This window comes from Delphinapterus leucas, chromosome 13 (genome assembly GCF_059928025.1).
Source record: "Delphinapterus leucas isolate spDelLeu-1000000601 "Yukka" chromosome 13, BTC_Dleu_Yukka2, whole genome shotgun sequence".
Classification (NCBI taxonomy): domain Eukaryota; kingdom Metazoa; phylum Chordata; class Mammalia; order Artiodactyla; family Monodontidae; genus Delphinapterus; species Delphinapterus leucas.
The window spans coordinates 75,818,588-75,835,520 of NC_143141.1; the positions used below are offsets into that span (position 1 = coordinate 75,818,588).

Genomic DNA, 16,933 nt, shown 5'->3' on the forward strand with positions numbered 1-16,933 from the left:
GTAACTCCATTCGGGGAACGTAGGCAGGTCAGCCTTGTTCCAAGCCAGGAGGCAGGGGTGTATGGTGGGGAATCTCAGCAGTGGAGAAGGCCATCTCCATCACCTTCCAAAGGAAACACAGATATGGCAAAGAATTTTCTGACTGCTTTGAGTTGCCTTTCATGTTGAATTGATTTTTCTTGACACTGGGACCATGATTTTGCCCATCTTAAATAGCAGAGTGTCTTTTTAAGCCTACTTACATAAATCAGCTACTTTATACTCCAGAAAAGTCCAGAATGTCACTTTCTTAATTTTGTAAATTGTATTTATTTTATACCCATCTTATTCCAGAAGGGATATAAACTAGCTTACTTAAACGTATAAAATGCAACAAGATAAAATAAAATTTAAGTGGATGGGGAGTTCCCTGGTGGTCCAGTGGTTAGGATTTGGCGCTTTCACTGCCGTGGCCTGGGTTCAATCCCTGATCAGGGAACAGAGATCCCACAAGCTGCATGGTGTGGCCAAAAAAAAAAAGTGTATGAATAAAATGGGACAAAAGGAAATGAGAGTAGGAAAGAAAATGGTGACACCAGGAACTAGGATAATAAATAAAAAGCGCATCTGTGATCCTATATATATACAAGAAGTGTATGCAGCTGTCATAAAACCTTCCAGAAACCAATGAGAAGACAGAAAACAATTGGTTCCACGATGCCATGGTCATAAATTAAAAACAAGCAGCTGGTAAGGAGAAGTAATGCTAGAACTGTACTCAGGAAGTACACTATGTGTATATTCACTGTGTATAATAGAATGAGTCGGCAACAACCTTACAGTGATACACCAGTGAGCTTCAGATGTCCGGTTATATCATAATAGAAAATCACATTTTGATAAGTCATTTTTATTGATGTTGTTCAGTAATAGAAGTATTACTAAACATGTTAAAATGGTGAGGGAAATGAAAGAAAAATCTGTTTTCTTGGTTTTTTTGCATTTTTGTTGTTGTTGTTGTGAAGTACTTTATATTGGGATATATTATACAGCCACAGTAGTACTTTATGGGAAAGTGCATAATTTTAATATTTTTATTATCAGAAAAGAATGGAAAAATCAGCATAAAATATAAGATACATAGGCAGAGGATAAAATTCTAAGAGGAAAATAGAGGAAGTAATAAAGATAAAAGCACAAATGATATCAGTATGTCTGCAAACAGGTACAGTGAAAAGAACCGATAAAATATATAACTCCACTAAATCTAATAGAAAAAGAGGGAAAAAAACACAAGTAAAAACAAGAATAGATACAAAGTTATTTCTTAAAAGTGTATATAATTCAAAATATATGCTAATAAATATGAAAACATTAACAAAACTTGTAGTTTTCTATTAAAGCTTGAAAACTGATTCAATAAGAGTAGAACATCTAGAGAGAGTCAGGCTCGTGCCATCTTGCCCCCACCACCCGCGCCCAGCCACCCTTTCCCTTTAGACACTCTCAGCCCCCCACCCGCCCCTTTCCAAGCATGTCTCGGGCCACCGCTGCCAAAACCGCACCATCTCTACCCGCACATTCTCTGTGTGGGACGTGCAGCTGGGTCTACAAGTATTCTTAGAGCAGAGATGAGCTATCTGGAATAAAGCCAGCAAGTGACCTGTCCATTTAAGCCACAGATGAATAATACTGCAGCCAGCCCAATGTCTACTGCCACTTCAAGTAGTGGAAGAAGTACAGGGAAGTCTATAAGCTTTGCAGCAGAATTGCAGAGTATGATGTTTTTGCTTACAGATTAAAAACTTGAACATAGACCTGAAACCATAAAACTCCTATAAGAAAAAAAAAAAAAAACTCCTTTAAGGACACATAGGTGGTTTTCTCTAGGTGATTCTAGGAGGCCTCTTCATGAAATGGCAGTTTTGGTAGAAGAAGTAGTACACACTCAATTAATTTACATCCCATGTGGCTGACAGGGTCTTGGTGCTCTGGCCTGGTGTAAGGCCTGAGCCTCCAAGGTGGGAGAGCCGAGTTCAGGACATTGTACCACCAAAGACCTCTCAGCCCCATGTAATATCAATTGGTGAGAGCTCTCCCAGAGATCTTCGTCTCAACACTAAGACCCAGCTCCACTTAACAGCCAGTAAGCTCCAGTGCTGGATGCTTCATGCCAAACAACTAGCAAGACAGGAACACAGCCCCACCCATTAGCAGAGAGGCTGCCTAAAATCATTCTAAGTTCACAGACACCACAAAACACACTGCCACATGCAGCCCCATCCACCAGAAAGACAAGATTCAGCCCCGCCCACCAGAACACAGGCACCAGTCCCCTCCATCAGGAAGCCTACACAAGCCACTGACCCGACCTCACCCACTGGGGGCAGACACCAAAAACAACAGGAACAACGAACCTGCAGCCTGTGAAAAGGAGACCCCAAAGGGGTCATAAGTTACACAAAACAAGAAGCCAGAGAAATATGCAGCGGATGAAGGAGCAAGGTAAAAACCCACCAGACCAAACAAAGGAAGAGGAAATAGGCAGTCAACCTGAAAAAGAATTCAGAGTAATGATAGTAAAGATGATCCCAAATCTTGGAAATAGAATGGAGAAAATACAAGAAACGTTTCACAAGGACCTAGGAGAACTAAAGAGCAAACAAACAATGATGAACAATACAATCAGTGAAATTAAAAATTCTCTAGAAGGAATCAGTAGCTGAATAACTGAGGCTGTAGAACGGATAAGGGACCTGGAAGGTAAAACAGTGGAAATAACTACCACAGAGCAGAATAAAGAAAAAAGAATGAAAAGAATTGAGGACAGTCTCAGAGACGTCTGGGACAACATTAAACGCACCAACATTCAAATTATAGGGGTCCCAGAAGAAGAAGAGAAAAAGAAAGGGTCTGAGAAAATATTTGAAGAGATTATAGTTGAAAACTTCCCTAACATGGGAAAGGAAATAGTCAAGTCCGGGAAGTGCAGAGTCCCATACAGGGTAAATCCAAGGAGAAACATGCCAAGACACATATTAATCAAACTATCAAAACTTAAATACAAAGAAAAAATATTAAAAGCAGCAAGGGAAAAGCAACAAATAACTAACAAGGGAATCCCCGTAAGGTTAACAACTGACCTTTCAGCAGAAACTCTGCAAGCCAGAAGGGAGCGACAGGACATATTTAAAGTGATGAAAGGGAAAAACCTACAACCAAGATTACTCTATCCAGTAAGGATCTCATTCAGATTCGACGGAGAAATTAAAACCTTTACAGACAAGCAAAAGTTAAGAGAATTCAGCACCACCAAACCAGATTTACAACAAATGCTAAAGGAACTTCTCTAGGGAGGAAACACAAGAGAAGGAAAAAACCTACAAAAAACCTACAAAACCCAAAACAATTAAGAAAATGGTAATAGGAACATACATATCGATAATGATGTTAAATGTAAATGGATTAAATGCTCCAACCAAAAGATGTAGACTGGCTGAATGGATACAAAAACAAGACCCATATATATGCTGTCTACAAGAGACCCACTTCAGACCTAGGGACGCATACAGACTGAAAGTCTGGGATGGAAAAAGATATTCCATGCAAATGGAAATCAAAAGAAAGCTGGAGTAGCAGTTCTCATATCAGATAAAATAGACTTTAAAATAAAAACTATTACAAGAGACAAAGAAGGACACTACATAATGATCAAGGGATCAATCCAAGAAGAAGATACAACAATTGTACATATTTATGCACCCAACATAGGAGCACCTCAATATATAAGGCAAATGCTAAAAGCCATAAAAGGGGAAATCGACAGTAACACAATCATAGTAGGGGACTTTAACACCTCACTTTCACCAATGGACAGATCATCCAAAATGAAAATAAATAAGGAAACACAAGCTTTAAATGATACATTAAACAAGATGGACTCAATTGATATTTATAGGACATTCCCTCCAAAAACAACAGAATACACTTTCTTCTCAAGTGCTCATGGAACATTCTCCAGGATAGATCATATCTTGGGTCACAGATCAAGCCTTGGTAAATTTAAGAAAATTGAAATTGTATCAAGTATCTTTTCCAACCACAACGCTATGAGACTAGATATCAATTACAGGAAAAAAAAACTGTAAAAAATACAAATACATGGAGGCTAAACAATACGCTACTAAATAACCAAGAGACCACTGAAGAAATCAAAAACTACCTAGAAACACCGTCCTCAGGCTGACCATGGTGGACATTTTGAGGGCAGCTGATCCGCAACCTGTGTGCCCCGCACCACTTCCTGTGGAAGCTTGAGCCAGCTGTGTAGCTTTCTCCCTTTGTCTCATAACCATGTCCACCAATGAGAATTCTAATTCACCAGCTGCCCGCCTTAACAGATTCAAGAACAAGGGGAAAGAGTACAGAAATGAGGCAGCACTGAATAGAGGTTAATGTGGAGTTCCGGAAAGCTAAGAAGTATGACCAGATGCTGAAAAGGAGAAATGTCAGCTCTTTTCCAGATGATGCTGCTTCTCCACTGCAGGAAAACCACAACAACCAGGGCACTGTAAATTGGTCTGTTGATGACATTGTCAAAGGCATAAATAGCAACAATTTGGAAAGCCAGCTCCAAGCTACTCAAGCTGCTAGGAAACTGCTTTCTAGGGGAAAACAGCCCCCCACAGACAGCATAATCTGGGCTGGTTTGATTCCAAAATTGTGTCCTTCTTGGGCAGAACTGATTGCAGTCCCATTCAGTTTGAATCTGCTTGGGCCTCACTAACATTGCTTCCAGGACATCAGAACAGACCAAGGCTGTGGTAGATGGAGGTGCTATCCCAGCAGTCATTTCTCTGTTGGCATCTCCCCATGCTTACTTCAGTGAACAAGCTGTATGGGCTCTAGGAAACATTGCAGGTGATGGCTCAGTTTTCCGAGACTTGGTTATCAAGTGTGGTGCAGTTGACCCACTGTTGGCACTTTCGGCGGTTCCTGATACGTCATCTTTAGCGTGTGGTTACTTACATAATCTTACCTGGACACTTTCAAATCTTTGTCACAACAAGAATCCTGCACACCCCCTTAGATGCTGTTGAGCAGATTCTTCCTACTTTAGTTCATCTCCTGCATCACGATGATCCAGAAGTTTTAGCTGATACCTGCTGGGCTATTTCCTACCTTACAAATGGTCCAAATGAATGGATTGAAATGGTTGTGAAAACTGGGGTTGTACCCCAACTTGTGAAGCTTTTAGGAGCTACGAATTGCCAATTGTGATTCCCACGCTAAGAGCCATAGGGAATATTGTCACTGGGACAGATGAACAGACTTAGGTTGTAATGGATGCAGGAGCACTTGCCATCTTTCCCAGCCTGCTAACAAACTCCAAAACTAATATTCAGAAGGAAGCTATGTGGACAATGTCAAACATCACGGCTGGCTGCCGGGACAAGATATAACGAGTCGTAAATCATGGATTAGTCCCATTCCTTGTTGGCATTCTTTCTAAGGCAGACTTTAAGACACAAAAGGAAGCTGTATGGGCTGTGACCAACTATACAAGTGGCGGAACAGTTGAGCAGATCGTATACCTTGTTCATTGTGGCATAATAGAACCATTGATGAACCTCCTAACTGCAAAAGGCAACAGAATTATTCTGGTTATCCTGGATGCCATTTCAAATATCTTTCAGGCTGCTGAGAAACTAGGTGAAACTGAGAAACTTAGTATAATGATTGAAGAATGTGGAGGTTTGGACAAAATTGAAGCTCTACAAAACCATGAAAATGAGTCTGTGTACAAAGCTTCATTAAACTTGATTGAGAAGTATTTCTCTGTGGAAGAAGAGGAAGGTCAAAATTGTGCCGGAAACTACCTCTGAAGGGTATACATTCCAAGTTCAGGATGGCACTGCTGGGACCTTCAGCTTCTAGATTGTACCTCTGAGGCATAAAGTTGTTTGTTGTGTACTATGTTTGGTAGAAGTTTCTCTTACTGTTTCTCTACTAAGAACTCTTTTTACATGTGGTTTGTTATTGTAGCGCTTTTTACAAAGAAACTATGCTTGAACAGTTCCAAACTGTACATACTATATGAAGCTTCTTCTCTCAATGGGTTTCTTATTTCTATGTGGGATTTCATATCTTGCAGTGTCCTGTAAATAAAGATTAAATTCCACGGTTTTCTTTACTTCAAAAAAAAAATTACATAGAAACAAATGACAGTGAAAACTCGATGACCCAAAACCTATGGGATGCAGCAAAAGCAGTTCTAAGAGGGAAGTTTATAGCAATACAATCCTACCTCAAGAAAAAAGAAAAATGTCAAATGAACAACCTAACCTTACACCTAAAGCAATTAGAGAAAGAACAACAACAAAAAAAACCCCAAAGTTAGCAGAAGGAAAGAAATCATAAAGTTCAGATCAGAAATCAATGAAAAAGAAATGAAGGAAACAGTAGGAAAGATCAATAAAACTAAAAGCTGGTTCTTTGGGAAGATAAACAAAATTGATAAACCATTAGCCAGACTCATCAAGAAAAAAAGGGAGAAGACTCAAATCAACAGAATTAGAAATGAAAAAGGGGCTTCCCTGGTGGCGCAGTGGTTGAGAGTCCGCCTGCCGATGCAGGGGACACAGGTTCGTGCCCCGGTCCGGGAAGATCCCACATACCATGGAGCGGCTAGGCCCAGGAGCCATGGCCGCTGAGCCTGCGCATCTGGAGCCTGTGCTCCGCAGCGGGAGAGGCCACAACAGTGAGAGGCCCGCGTACCGAAAAAAAAAAAAAAAAAAAAAAATGAAATTGAGCTATTTTGTGGTGAGATGGATGGACCTAGAGCCTGTCATACAGAGTGAAGTAAGTCAGAAAAACAAATACTGTATGCTAACACATAATATGGAACCTAAGAAAACAAAAATGGTTCTGACAAACCTAGGGGCAGGACAGGAATAAAGACACAGACGTAGATAATGGACTTGAGGATGTGGGAAGGGGAAGGGGAAGCTGGGACAAAGTGAGAGAGTGGCTTGGACATATATACACTACCAAATGTAAAATAGCTAGCTAGTGGGATGCAGCTGCATAGCACAGGGAGATCAGCTCCATGCTTTGTGACCACCTAGAGGGGTGGGATAGGGAGGGTGGGAGGGAGACACAAGAGGGAGGAGATAAGGGGATATATGTATACATATAGCTGATTCACTTTGTTATACAGCAGAAACTAACACAACATTGTAAAGTTAACTATACTCCAATAAAGATAAAGTTAAAGAAAAATAGAAAATCTGAAGATAATATTAAACAAGGGAAAAAACTGAGTAACCTACCCCAAAAGAGGAGATAGTTTCACTTGATGGATTTAATGGTGAATTCTTTACAACAATAAAGGAATAGATTATTCTATTTTATATAAACTGTTACAGATCCCAGAAAAAAATAGAAAGCCTACCTAATTCATTATATAAGACAAAAGTGACTCTAACGCCAAGGCCCATTTTTGTATTTGTGTTTAATTACAAAAATGAAAAAAAAAGTTATAACCCAGTATCTTTTATAAATATAGTTGTTAAAATCTTAATTAAAATAACAGTGAATAAAATTAAGCATTACATGAAAAGAAGAGTCTGTCATAACGAAATAGGATCAATTCCAAGAGGCAACACAGTTTCATGCTCAGAACAAGACAGCCTTCAGAATTGGACTGCTCGGGCTGAAATTCCAGCCCCATCATGGTCCACTGTGTGACCAGGGCAAGTTTCTTAACATTTGGTGCCTTAAAGTCACCTCATCTCTCACCTGGAGATAATCAGATAATACTTTTAAAGTACTTTAGCACAGAGACCAACACATAGTAAGCATTCAATAAATGCTAACTTTATTTATTTAGCTTATGATGATCTCAGGGGTGTAAAAATGGTTCAGTATAAGGCACTGAGGACAGAACCCTTCAGTTGGTGGGAGGCAAGGTGTTGCCTAGAAATGAACTAGAAGAAACATAGAAAGAAACCAAGATCACAGAAACAAACATTAATCAGAATAACTACATAAATGTGGAATTATGAGTATATGTGAACATTTTAAAATAATAGTAGAATTAAATATAGGACATTTACCTTCTAAAGCATAGTAAAAGGTTTAAAATTTTTTCAAATAGTAATAAAAATAGGAATTTAAAAAATAGGATGTAAATAGAACGTCAGTGTCACCACAATTGTAACAATAGCAAAAATAAAAAGTGTTTAGTCTCATAATGAAAGGCATGGTGTTGCTTACATTAAAAAGCAGATCTAACAAGCTGTGTTCTAAAATGTTACTTTTTAAAAAGACTCAGAAAATATAGAAATAAATACCATGAAGATGCTTATCTTAGAAACATATATATATATATATATATCCAAAAACAAAAGGAGCGGGTAATTTTAATATCCCGTAGTGGGAAATTATTAGGTAAATTACAGTAAATGTGTTATTTTTCAGTCATTAAAATGATCATACTAGAGTACTAGCTACTCTGTTAGGTCCTGTACTAGTCCTAGGAGTAGAAGCAAATAAATGTGGTCCTAGGCATCCTGGAGTTAACAGTCTGGGTGGGAGTTATAGAGACACCTCATATGTGATGCCTCTACCTGTGTTACCCAGTCCAGATGTGGCACGATGATAAAGGAAGCCTTGGGGGCTTGAGAAGGATCACTGAAAAGGAGGGGAGGCGTGAAGAAGGGGAGAGCCTGGACTGAAGGAGGCTAATCTGAGTCTTCAGAGATGAATATGAATTAGCCAAGTGAAGGAAGAGCAGAAGGGACATTGTGAGCCTGGCTCATAGCAGGTGCTCAGTAAATGTATTGTTATGAATGAAGCAGGGTGATGAGCAGGCAGAGATGGGGGAGATCAAGAGCTACTTAGAAGACAGACTGGCATCAGTGGTAACTCCTAGGTATGTGTGGGGGAAGGTGAGTGGGTGAAGAATGGTGCTACCAACTCTGATAGGAATAGGGGTAGAAGAGGATGCTTTTATGAGGGAAGACGAGGACTTCACTTGGGGGTATGCTGAGGTATTGAGGTCCCTTTGGGACATCCAGGTGAGACGGAGAGTAATTTGGCAAGTGTAGAGCTCCACAGCTGGTCTGGTCACACTGTGGGGCTCAGTCGTGTGGGATCTTGGGCAGAGGAGAGGAAAGGAGTGAGGAAGACTGAGAGGGTCAGTGCGCTGGGAAGACAGTCTGGTTCCGGAAGCAATGGGAGGGAGGGATTGCACAGGCTGTCAGATGCACCTAAGAAAGAACTGAAAGCATCCACTGGCTTTGGCGCATGAAGTGGGATATTCTTGCTGTTAACCTGATACGTATCATTTTGGATCCTGAGTTTTTAAAAGAAGTTAGAAATCTAAAAGGTGGTCAAAGTCAGGAGCATAGCCAGTGTTTCCTTGTTTTCCTCAGGCTATGATTTCCTCACAAGCCTCTCAATTATTTTGCAGAGGCTGGCATCTGACCCTCGATGTAAAGGAATGCCCCTTTCCAGCTTCCTGCTGAAGCCCATGCAGAGGATCACCCGCTACCCCCTCCTCATCAGAAGTGTAAGTGCCCGGCTGGGAGAAGCAGGACCCTTTGAGGTTCACAGAGGCTGATAGGGAGCCTCCAGATACACCAGCCACCCACCACATGGTCCGACTCCACTGTCTGGTGGACCAGGCACCGTGTGTGTGTGCGCGCGCACACGCCCATGGACACACATGCAGTCTGAAGGGATAAATCCTTGAAATGGGCAAATAAAAGAGGTATCCATGGTCATTTGGGTTACCTGTCCTCCCCCTTCCCAGAAAGCTCCCTAGCCTCTCGGGGTCATGATATGTTGTCTAGGCAGGGCAGCGCCCTCTAGTTCTCCAGCTGTGGAAAGAGTCCACAGTTAGTATGACCTTGGGGTCCAGTCTTCCTGCTGAGATCTGAATTCATCTACCAACTGAATATGTAACCTAGACGTCCCAGCAGTCTCCAACTCAGTGTCCTAGACAGCTCATCATCGTCCCCTGGCTGTATCCTACCTCAGCTGGCTGACTACACAGTCCCTCTAAAATTCCATTCATCTTTTTGACACAAACAATGTTGGCCTCTCGAGCTGATACGCCTTCTAAGGAGAAGGCAGACTTTCAAAGGATTATTCCACAGGTAATCACTGAGGTGATTTTAATCATCTTACAAAGAAAAACAGTAGAAATAATATAAGACTGTTGCTTTTATTGATTATGCCTTGATCTCTGGTCTGTAAGCCATGTTAACTCAATATAGACCTTATGTTACAGAGTTAATGTCACAGTTCTGATACCAAATGGACCCATTAATATACATTAATCCACAGTCCCTTACCTGAAATATTTGGGGCCAGATATGTTTCAGAATTCAGACTGTAATTCAAATGCTGTATATTACACGACACCCCAACAAGCCTGGGCAGCACCAATAAGCAACACATTAATAGTCCTACAGAGAAATTCATGAATAATTACTGTTAGTGGACGTAAAAAGTTCATCTCTTCAGTTTAGGTCAAGTTTTGCCACTAAATGAGTAATGAAAACAGCTTTAGGCTTTCAGAGCTTTTTCGTATTTTGGAACTGTAAATGAAGCACAGGAGTCATCTACTGATGGGCCCGCTGATTTCCAGAGGGACCACACAAATTTGCATTCTCTATCCCTTTACCTTTGGAACATTAGCGTGAAGTCACTTCCCAGTGAAATGAATGCATTTTCCTACATGCTGACAGCATGGTTTTACTGTGTTTTTTCCGTGGCAGGGGATTCATTGCTTTCAGCAGATTTCTCAGAAGGATCACTGACCCCAAAAATATAATGAAATGTTGCTATTCAGCAAGTTAACATACTTACCAAAGGCGCAGCCAGTTTATACTGGAGGGTTCACCCTAAAGGCACATGGCTTGTTACTGGGGGAAGTAAGGATACACCCTTACACATACAGCCTATCCCCAGACCCAGCTAGAGGGCCACCAGAGACCCACAGGGCACTTGGTCCATGTAGCGCTTGGCCCACCCTCTTGTCACTGAGTCACCTGTCTCCCCGAGTACTCGGGGGCCCTGAGCCTCTCAAGGGTAAACGACTGTCTCGCCCACTATTGTATTTCCAGCGTCCAGCACCCGGCTGGCAGGGCAGGTGGAAGACGAAAGACGTTCCACATGACACAGCCCCCTCTCTTCCAGATTCTGGAGAACACCCCAGAAAATCACGTAGACCACTCCTCTCTGAAGCTGGCCCTCGAGCGGGCAGAGGAGCTCTGCTCGCAAGTTAATGAAGGAGTTCGGGAGAAGGAAAATTCAGACCGACTGGAGTGGATCCAGACTCACGTGCAGTGTGAAGGTCTCACGGAGGTGAGGCCTGTGGGGCTGAGCTGGGTGCCGCCAGGCAGGCTCTGGGTGGGGAACCAGGTTCGTGCCTTCCCCTAGTGTAGACAGTCTGTGCCTCAGCTCAGCCCATGCAGACTCACCATCCTGCCCATTCTTGGGTTGTCATCTTCCTTTCTCATAAAGAGAGATGTTTTGAGTTCTTTGAATTCAGCCAGGAGAATCAGTATTCTGTGGTTTTGTAAGTAATTATTTTCACTGTGCCAGTTTGAACTTTGAAGAGAAATAAATGTAAGGATCTTCTGTGTAAAAGTGAATGATTACAGCCACATTCCCACCTAGAAAGTCTACCGCACCTCCCTCAGGTCCAGGGCGCTGGCCTCGCCAGGGGTGCTGGGAGTTACAAAGTGACAGTTTCTTTCTCTTTAAGCAACTTGTTTTCAACTCCCTCACCAACTGCCTGGGACCCCGCAAGCTCCTGCACAGCGGAAAGCTGTACAAGACCAAGAGCAACAAGGAGCTGCACGGGTTCCTCTTCAATGACTTCCTGCTTCTCACCTACATGGTCAAGCAGTTTGCTGTTTCCTCGAGCTCCGAGAAACTTTTCAGCTCTAAGTCCAACGCTCAATTCAAAATGTATAAAATGGTAAGTGTCACGTTCCTGGCAGTAGCATCAAGAGCACAACGAGGTGTTTCCTTTACTTTAAGGACCTCCTTCCCAGCCTGAGCCTTTCCTGTCCTCATGGGACTCTCTCCACCTGCCTCCAGACGGCTCACGCTTCCTTTCACTTCCCAGGGAAGAAGCCTAGTGTGGCTGGGCCTTCACTGCCCTCTGACAGCCACCAGCTGGATTCCAGCTTCCTTCGCAGCAAACACGATGTGTGATCCCACCTCCGTCCACATTCAGCATCGGGTCTCTCCATAAAACCAAGGCTGACGGGAAGGGTCAAGTGTCAGTGCCTGGAGGAGAGACCCTGTCACGTGAGCTGTCAAAGACACTCGGTGCTCCTGTCCCCACTTTAGTAACATCTGATCTACCCTAGATATTTACTTTCATGAAACAGAGGCAGTTTCTTTTCTCCTAAGTAAAGGACTCTGGAAGCTAGACCCCTCTACTTCTCAACAAGGCTCTTCAGAACAGACAATTCTGGACGTAGGTGGGTGGAGTGTTCTGACCCATTTCACAGCCTGTGTTTTGGCCCTAATTCTTTCAGCCCATTTTCCTGAATGAAGCCTTGGTGAAACTGCCCACAGACCCTTCCAGCGATGAGCCTGTCTTCCACATTTCTCACATTGACCGGGTCTACACCCTCCGAACAGACAACATTAATGAGAGGTCAGTCCTGACCACGTGTGACCTGCCTTGAGGCCTAGGAGAAAGCCTGACCTCTCCCTCCGCCATAAACCCACCTCCAGCCCGTGCTCACGCCCTACTAATTCCCCCTCCACCACAGTCCCACTGGCAGGCCTTGGTTTAGACGTGCCAGGTTACCGCAAACGCCTCTAACACACTTCCCTGCTTCCAGCCTCTCCTCGGGATCTTCTGAAGTGGGAGAGCCAACACCTCCCTTCCTACTGCAATCCCTCAGGGACAGTCTGTGCTCCTTCGCCTGCTCTCTGAGGCCGTCCCGTGCCTCTGGGTCTCAGTCCCATCCCTGCACTCCCGCCGGATTGTCTGCCCTCCCCCACTGCCCTCTGCATGGGTGCCTTCCTCCCTCCCTGCCTGGCCAGCTACGCGTCCTCTGTCCTCTGGGTGTAGCTCCTCCTCCGCTGTGTGCACAGCTCTCTGCAATAGAACCTGTCATTTGTCGTGCTGAGCTGCCATTGCATCTTCCATCTCTGTGCGCCCAGCACCTGACAAGTGCTTGGTGCCGTCAAGAACTTTCTAGAAATTCTCAGCTTGATCCTCAATTAGCAAACAAGTCCTTCAGTTGAATTACTGTGAAGTCTATGATTGGGAACTTCTCAAAGCCAAGGTTAGCAAGCACAGAGCTCTGGGGCTCCTGGTGGAGCTGTGAGACGTGTGCGAAGTCTGCCCGATGGCACTCTCTGCCCCTCCTCCAGGACGGCCTGGGTCCAGAAGATCAAGGCGGCATCTGAGCAGTACATCGACACCGAAAAGAAGAAACGGGAGAAGGCTTATCAAGGTAGTCGGGGGGGTGCCTGGGAGGGTTGGAATCAGCCACCAGGGGGCCCTGGGCGGGGTCCCAGCTTCAGGGCACAGGCTGCTGCTTCTGCAGTGAGGGGATAAACGGGGACAGCCTGAAAGACCAGACTTGCCGCGAGCGAGTTCCGCAGAGCCCGCTCGGCCTCCCACAGCCGTTTCAAACCTCCTGGGGCCCTCCCTGAGCCCCCCCCCCACTGTCCCCTACATAGACGGGGGTCATCCAGTGCGAGCCCTGGGACCTCGCTTCTCTCTGTGGCAAGGTCTCTGTCCCTCCTCCCCACACACACTCTTCACTCCTGTTTCCAGGAAGAGGGGTCTGTCCTTTGCATAACCAGCCTGGCCTCTGCTTGGTCCATTTTGCTCCATCAAACTTCACTTCTACAGCCCGTTTCCCCTCAGCTCCTCCCCCACCCAGCCTCTACCCCACCCCTCCTCCAGGTCCAGCCAGCCTCCTCCCAGCACTGGGTCCGGGACCCTACACTCAGAGCCTTTCACTCCGCTTGCTGTCCCATCACTCTGTGCGAATGGCTTGCTCACACGACGTCAGTGACCACCCCCAACAACTTGGCTTGCTTTCCCCAACAGCAGGAAATTGAGGCCCCTCCCTCCCCCGGACCCCATGACACCCCTGAGGGTCCTTGTACCATCAGATCTTCTTTCATCATCTCTTTCCTAGCTCTGCTTCCTCCCACCCTACCCCGAGAGTTCTGAGCCTCCCTCCCTCATGTCACCCCAGCTTCAGTGGTCACGGCTGGCCTGCTGTCCCTGCAGCCCCTGCTCTCCAGAAACACCTGCACCACCACTCCTGTTGGATTAACCTCCTTCCAGAAGTAGCTCCTCCAGAGAATCTCAGTGGACCGTAGTATTGTCCTTGGGCACACACTGGAAATGTGCTCTCTGACCATCCCCATCCCCCGCATCTCTAGACAGTTGCAGAGTCCCACATAGATTTTCTCCATGGTTCTCTTCCCCATTTGCATAGCTCTGTCCTCTCCTGGTGGCACAGCCCTATTAAGACCCTCCAGTCTCCCACCAGGCTATGGCACGAGGCCCCTCCCTGACCAGTCCTCCCACTTAGGTTCCTGGCTGCTGGAGTTGCAGCTCTTTATGTTTTTTTATTCAGGTTTCCCTTATTTTGTTATATACTCCTGAAAGGTATAGGTAAATTGGCTTTTGCTAATTGAATCTTATTTTAATGGTACTTTAAAGGCATGTTATTGAAAAATCAATGATTGAATCTTTTCAGAAAGCATATAATGATCTCTTAATTGGTCGAAGATAAATCTAAGTTTTTCTTTACACCTTTATCTGTACATATTGTTACGCACTTTCCACGTGTTCCATTCTTTAGACCTTTATTACTTAACTCTGTGCCAGGCCCTGTGCTAGGCTTAACTGGGCCCACAAAATGAATATGGCCCAGCCCTGCCTTCAAGGGGAACTGAATGCCAGTGCCTGCTGGGCCGGTGGGCACATAGGAGGGGTGGGCCACTTCTCACAGAGAAGGTTCTACTTGCCCTGAGCTTTGAAAAGTCAGTAGCTCACCAAGCAGCTTTTGTTAGTTTTTAAACCCCTAAGGGCAAACCCTGCTTAACTTTATAGTTACCAAGATAATCTGAGTTCACTAACTCATTTCTCTCCATATTAAAAGTGTTTCTGAGTACCTCCTTAAATAAGGTCTTAAGTAAAAGTTTATAAGCTAAAGTGTTTACATGTAATTGGAATTATGGTGAGTGGTTAAGGAAGTAGACTTTGAGGACTTCCCTGGTGGTCCAGTCCACTTGCACTGCAGGGGGCACGGATTCAGTCCCTGGTTGGGGAACTAAGATCCCACATGCCACGCAGCACAGCCAAAAAAAATAATAATTAAAAATAAATTCTAAAAAAAGAAAGTGGACTTTGGTATCTGATGTGTTTTTGACCTTGCCGTTTTAGAAGCTCTGTGACATAAGCACGTTATAGTCATTTCTAAGACTCAGTTTTCTCATATATGACAATGGCAGTTATAAAGAGCTACGTTGTAAATGTGCAGTTTAAGTATTTTATGTAAAAGTCGATCACATGCCTAACACAAAGTATCCAATAAATGTTAGCTGCTTTTAAGTGCTGAATGAATATAATGTATGGTGATGTTATTACTATTACTACTTGCTAGGCAGTTGAGGGGTTAATACCAAGGATGAATAAACAGTCTGTGCTCTGCCATGGCCCCTCCTGACAGAGGGGATGGACTGACACAGAAGTTCAGACCCAGCCGGCTGTGTGTGGGATGCACAGAGGAGGGAAGGGATCCAGGAGGTGAGATTGGACCTGCATGTTGAAGGATGTGTAGGATGCTGATAGGCAGAGATGGTGGCGAGGTACCCTAGCAGGCGACACAGCCTGGGCAAAGTCACAGAGCAGCCAGATGCTGCCAGGCCCAGTTCAGTGGCACGTGAGGCTGGGGAGTGCTGGGGTTGGTCAGAAAGACAGGACTGAGTATCTACAGCTTAGCGTCATCGCTCTGCTGTCTGCATTCTCAGAGGAGAAATTAACATCACTAGTCTTCCTCTTTTGTAGCTCGCTCTCAAAAGTCTTCAGGCATCGGGCGTCTGATGGTGCACGTCATTGAAGCTACAGAACTAAAAGCCTGTAAACCAAATGGTAAATGCTTCTTTCCTTCAACTGGTGTGGTAACTACCCTGCTCTTTGCTGATGCTGATAACGGGACACTTTTTAAAAGTATTTCCAGTGCCACTAAAATGGTTATTGGACCAAAATTATTATCACTCTAGTTTCCCAATAAATACTGATGCCTCCTTCCTCAGTGCTTCTGAGTGGAGAAAGCAGGAAGCAAGATGCACTGACACATGCTCATGGGGAGCAGCCCTGGCATTCGAGCCCACACAGTCCCTCCCCAGGTTTATGATGCTGTCAGCACTGGGAACAGAGACCACAAGGCAGATGCAGACCCTCAGGCAGTGACCCCTGCGGCCATGGTCTATAGAGAAACATCTGTGTAGATCCTGCTTCTGCTCGAAGAAGGCCCTATTGTCACATGCCACATGTATATTGGTTTGTTTTTGTTCAGGAAAGAGCAATCCATACTGTGAAATCAGCATGGGCTCCCAGAGCTACACCACCAGAACCCTTCAGGACACACTAAATCCCAAGTGGAATTTTAACTGCCAGTTCTTTATTAAGGATCTTTATCAGGATGTGCTGTGTCTTACCATGTTCGACAGAGACCAGTTTTCACCAGATGGTAAAGTATAACTCTGGGGGGTGGGGGCGGGGATATGAAGTTTTCCCCCCATACTCTAGGATCTGGGGTCTGGAAGCCGGGTGCTCAGCCTTGTTTGTTTTCACCCCAAGACACCTAAGGGCAGTGACACAGGCCATGGTCCTCAGCAGCTCTCAGTGGCTGCAGGGGGGATACCTTCTCAGAGGAAAGGGGGG

The 16,933-nt window shown here is 44.5% G+C and overlaps 1 protein-coding gene and 1 pseudogene across 18 annotated transcripts in view; both read left to right on the forward strand.

The window, feature by feature from the left end:
• Nucleotides 1-16,933, forward strand: part of ITSN2 (intersectin 2) — a 160,841-nt gene that overhangs the window by 142,683 nt on the left and 1,225 nt on the right. For 13 of the 18 annotated variants that reach the window (XM_089922440.1, XM_089922436.1, XM_022574327.2 and 10 more), the window contains 7 exons: nt 9,455-9,553; nt 11,188-11,355; nt 11,759-11,974; nt 12,543-12,664; nt 13,393-13,475; nt 16,055-16,138; nt 16,566-16,739. In XM_089922440.1, coding sequence (XP_089778566.1) covers nt 9,455-9,553; nt 11,188-11,355; nt 11,759-11,974; nt 12,543-12,664; nt 13,393-13,475; nt 16,055-16,138; nt 16,566-16,739 — 946 coding nt within the window. Of the gene's footprint in view, nt 1-9,454; nt 9,554-11,114; nt 11,356-11,758; nt 11,975-12,124; nt 12,665-13,392; nt 13,476-16,054; nt 16,139-16,565; nt 16,740-16,933 lie in introns of those variants that run through there. The other 5 variants (XM_089922444.1, XM_089922448.1, XR_016395308.1 and 2 more) reach the window with 5 other exon arrangements.
• On the forward strand, nt 7-6,827 carry LOC149747797 (importin subunit alpha-1 pseudogene; annotated as a pseudogene).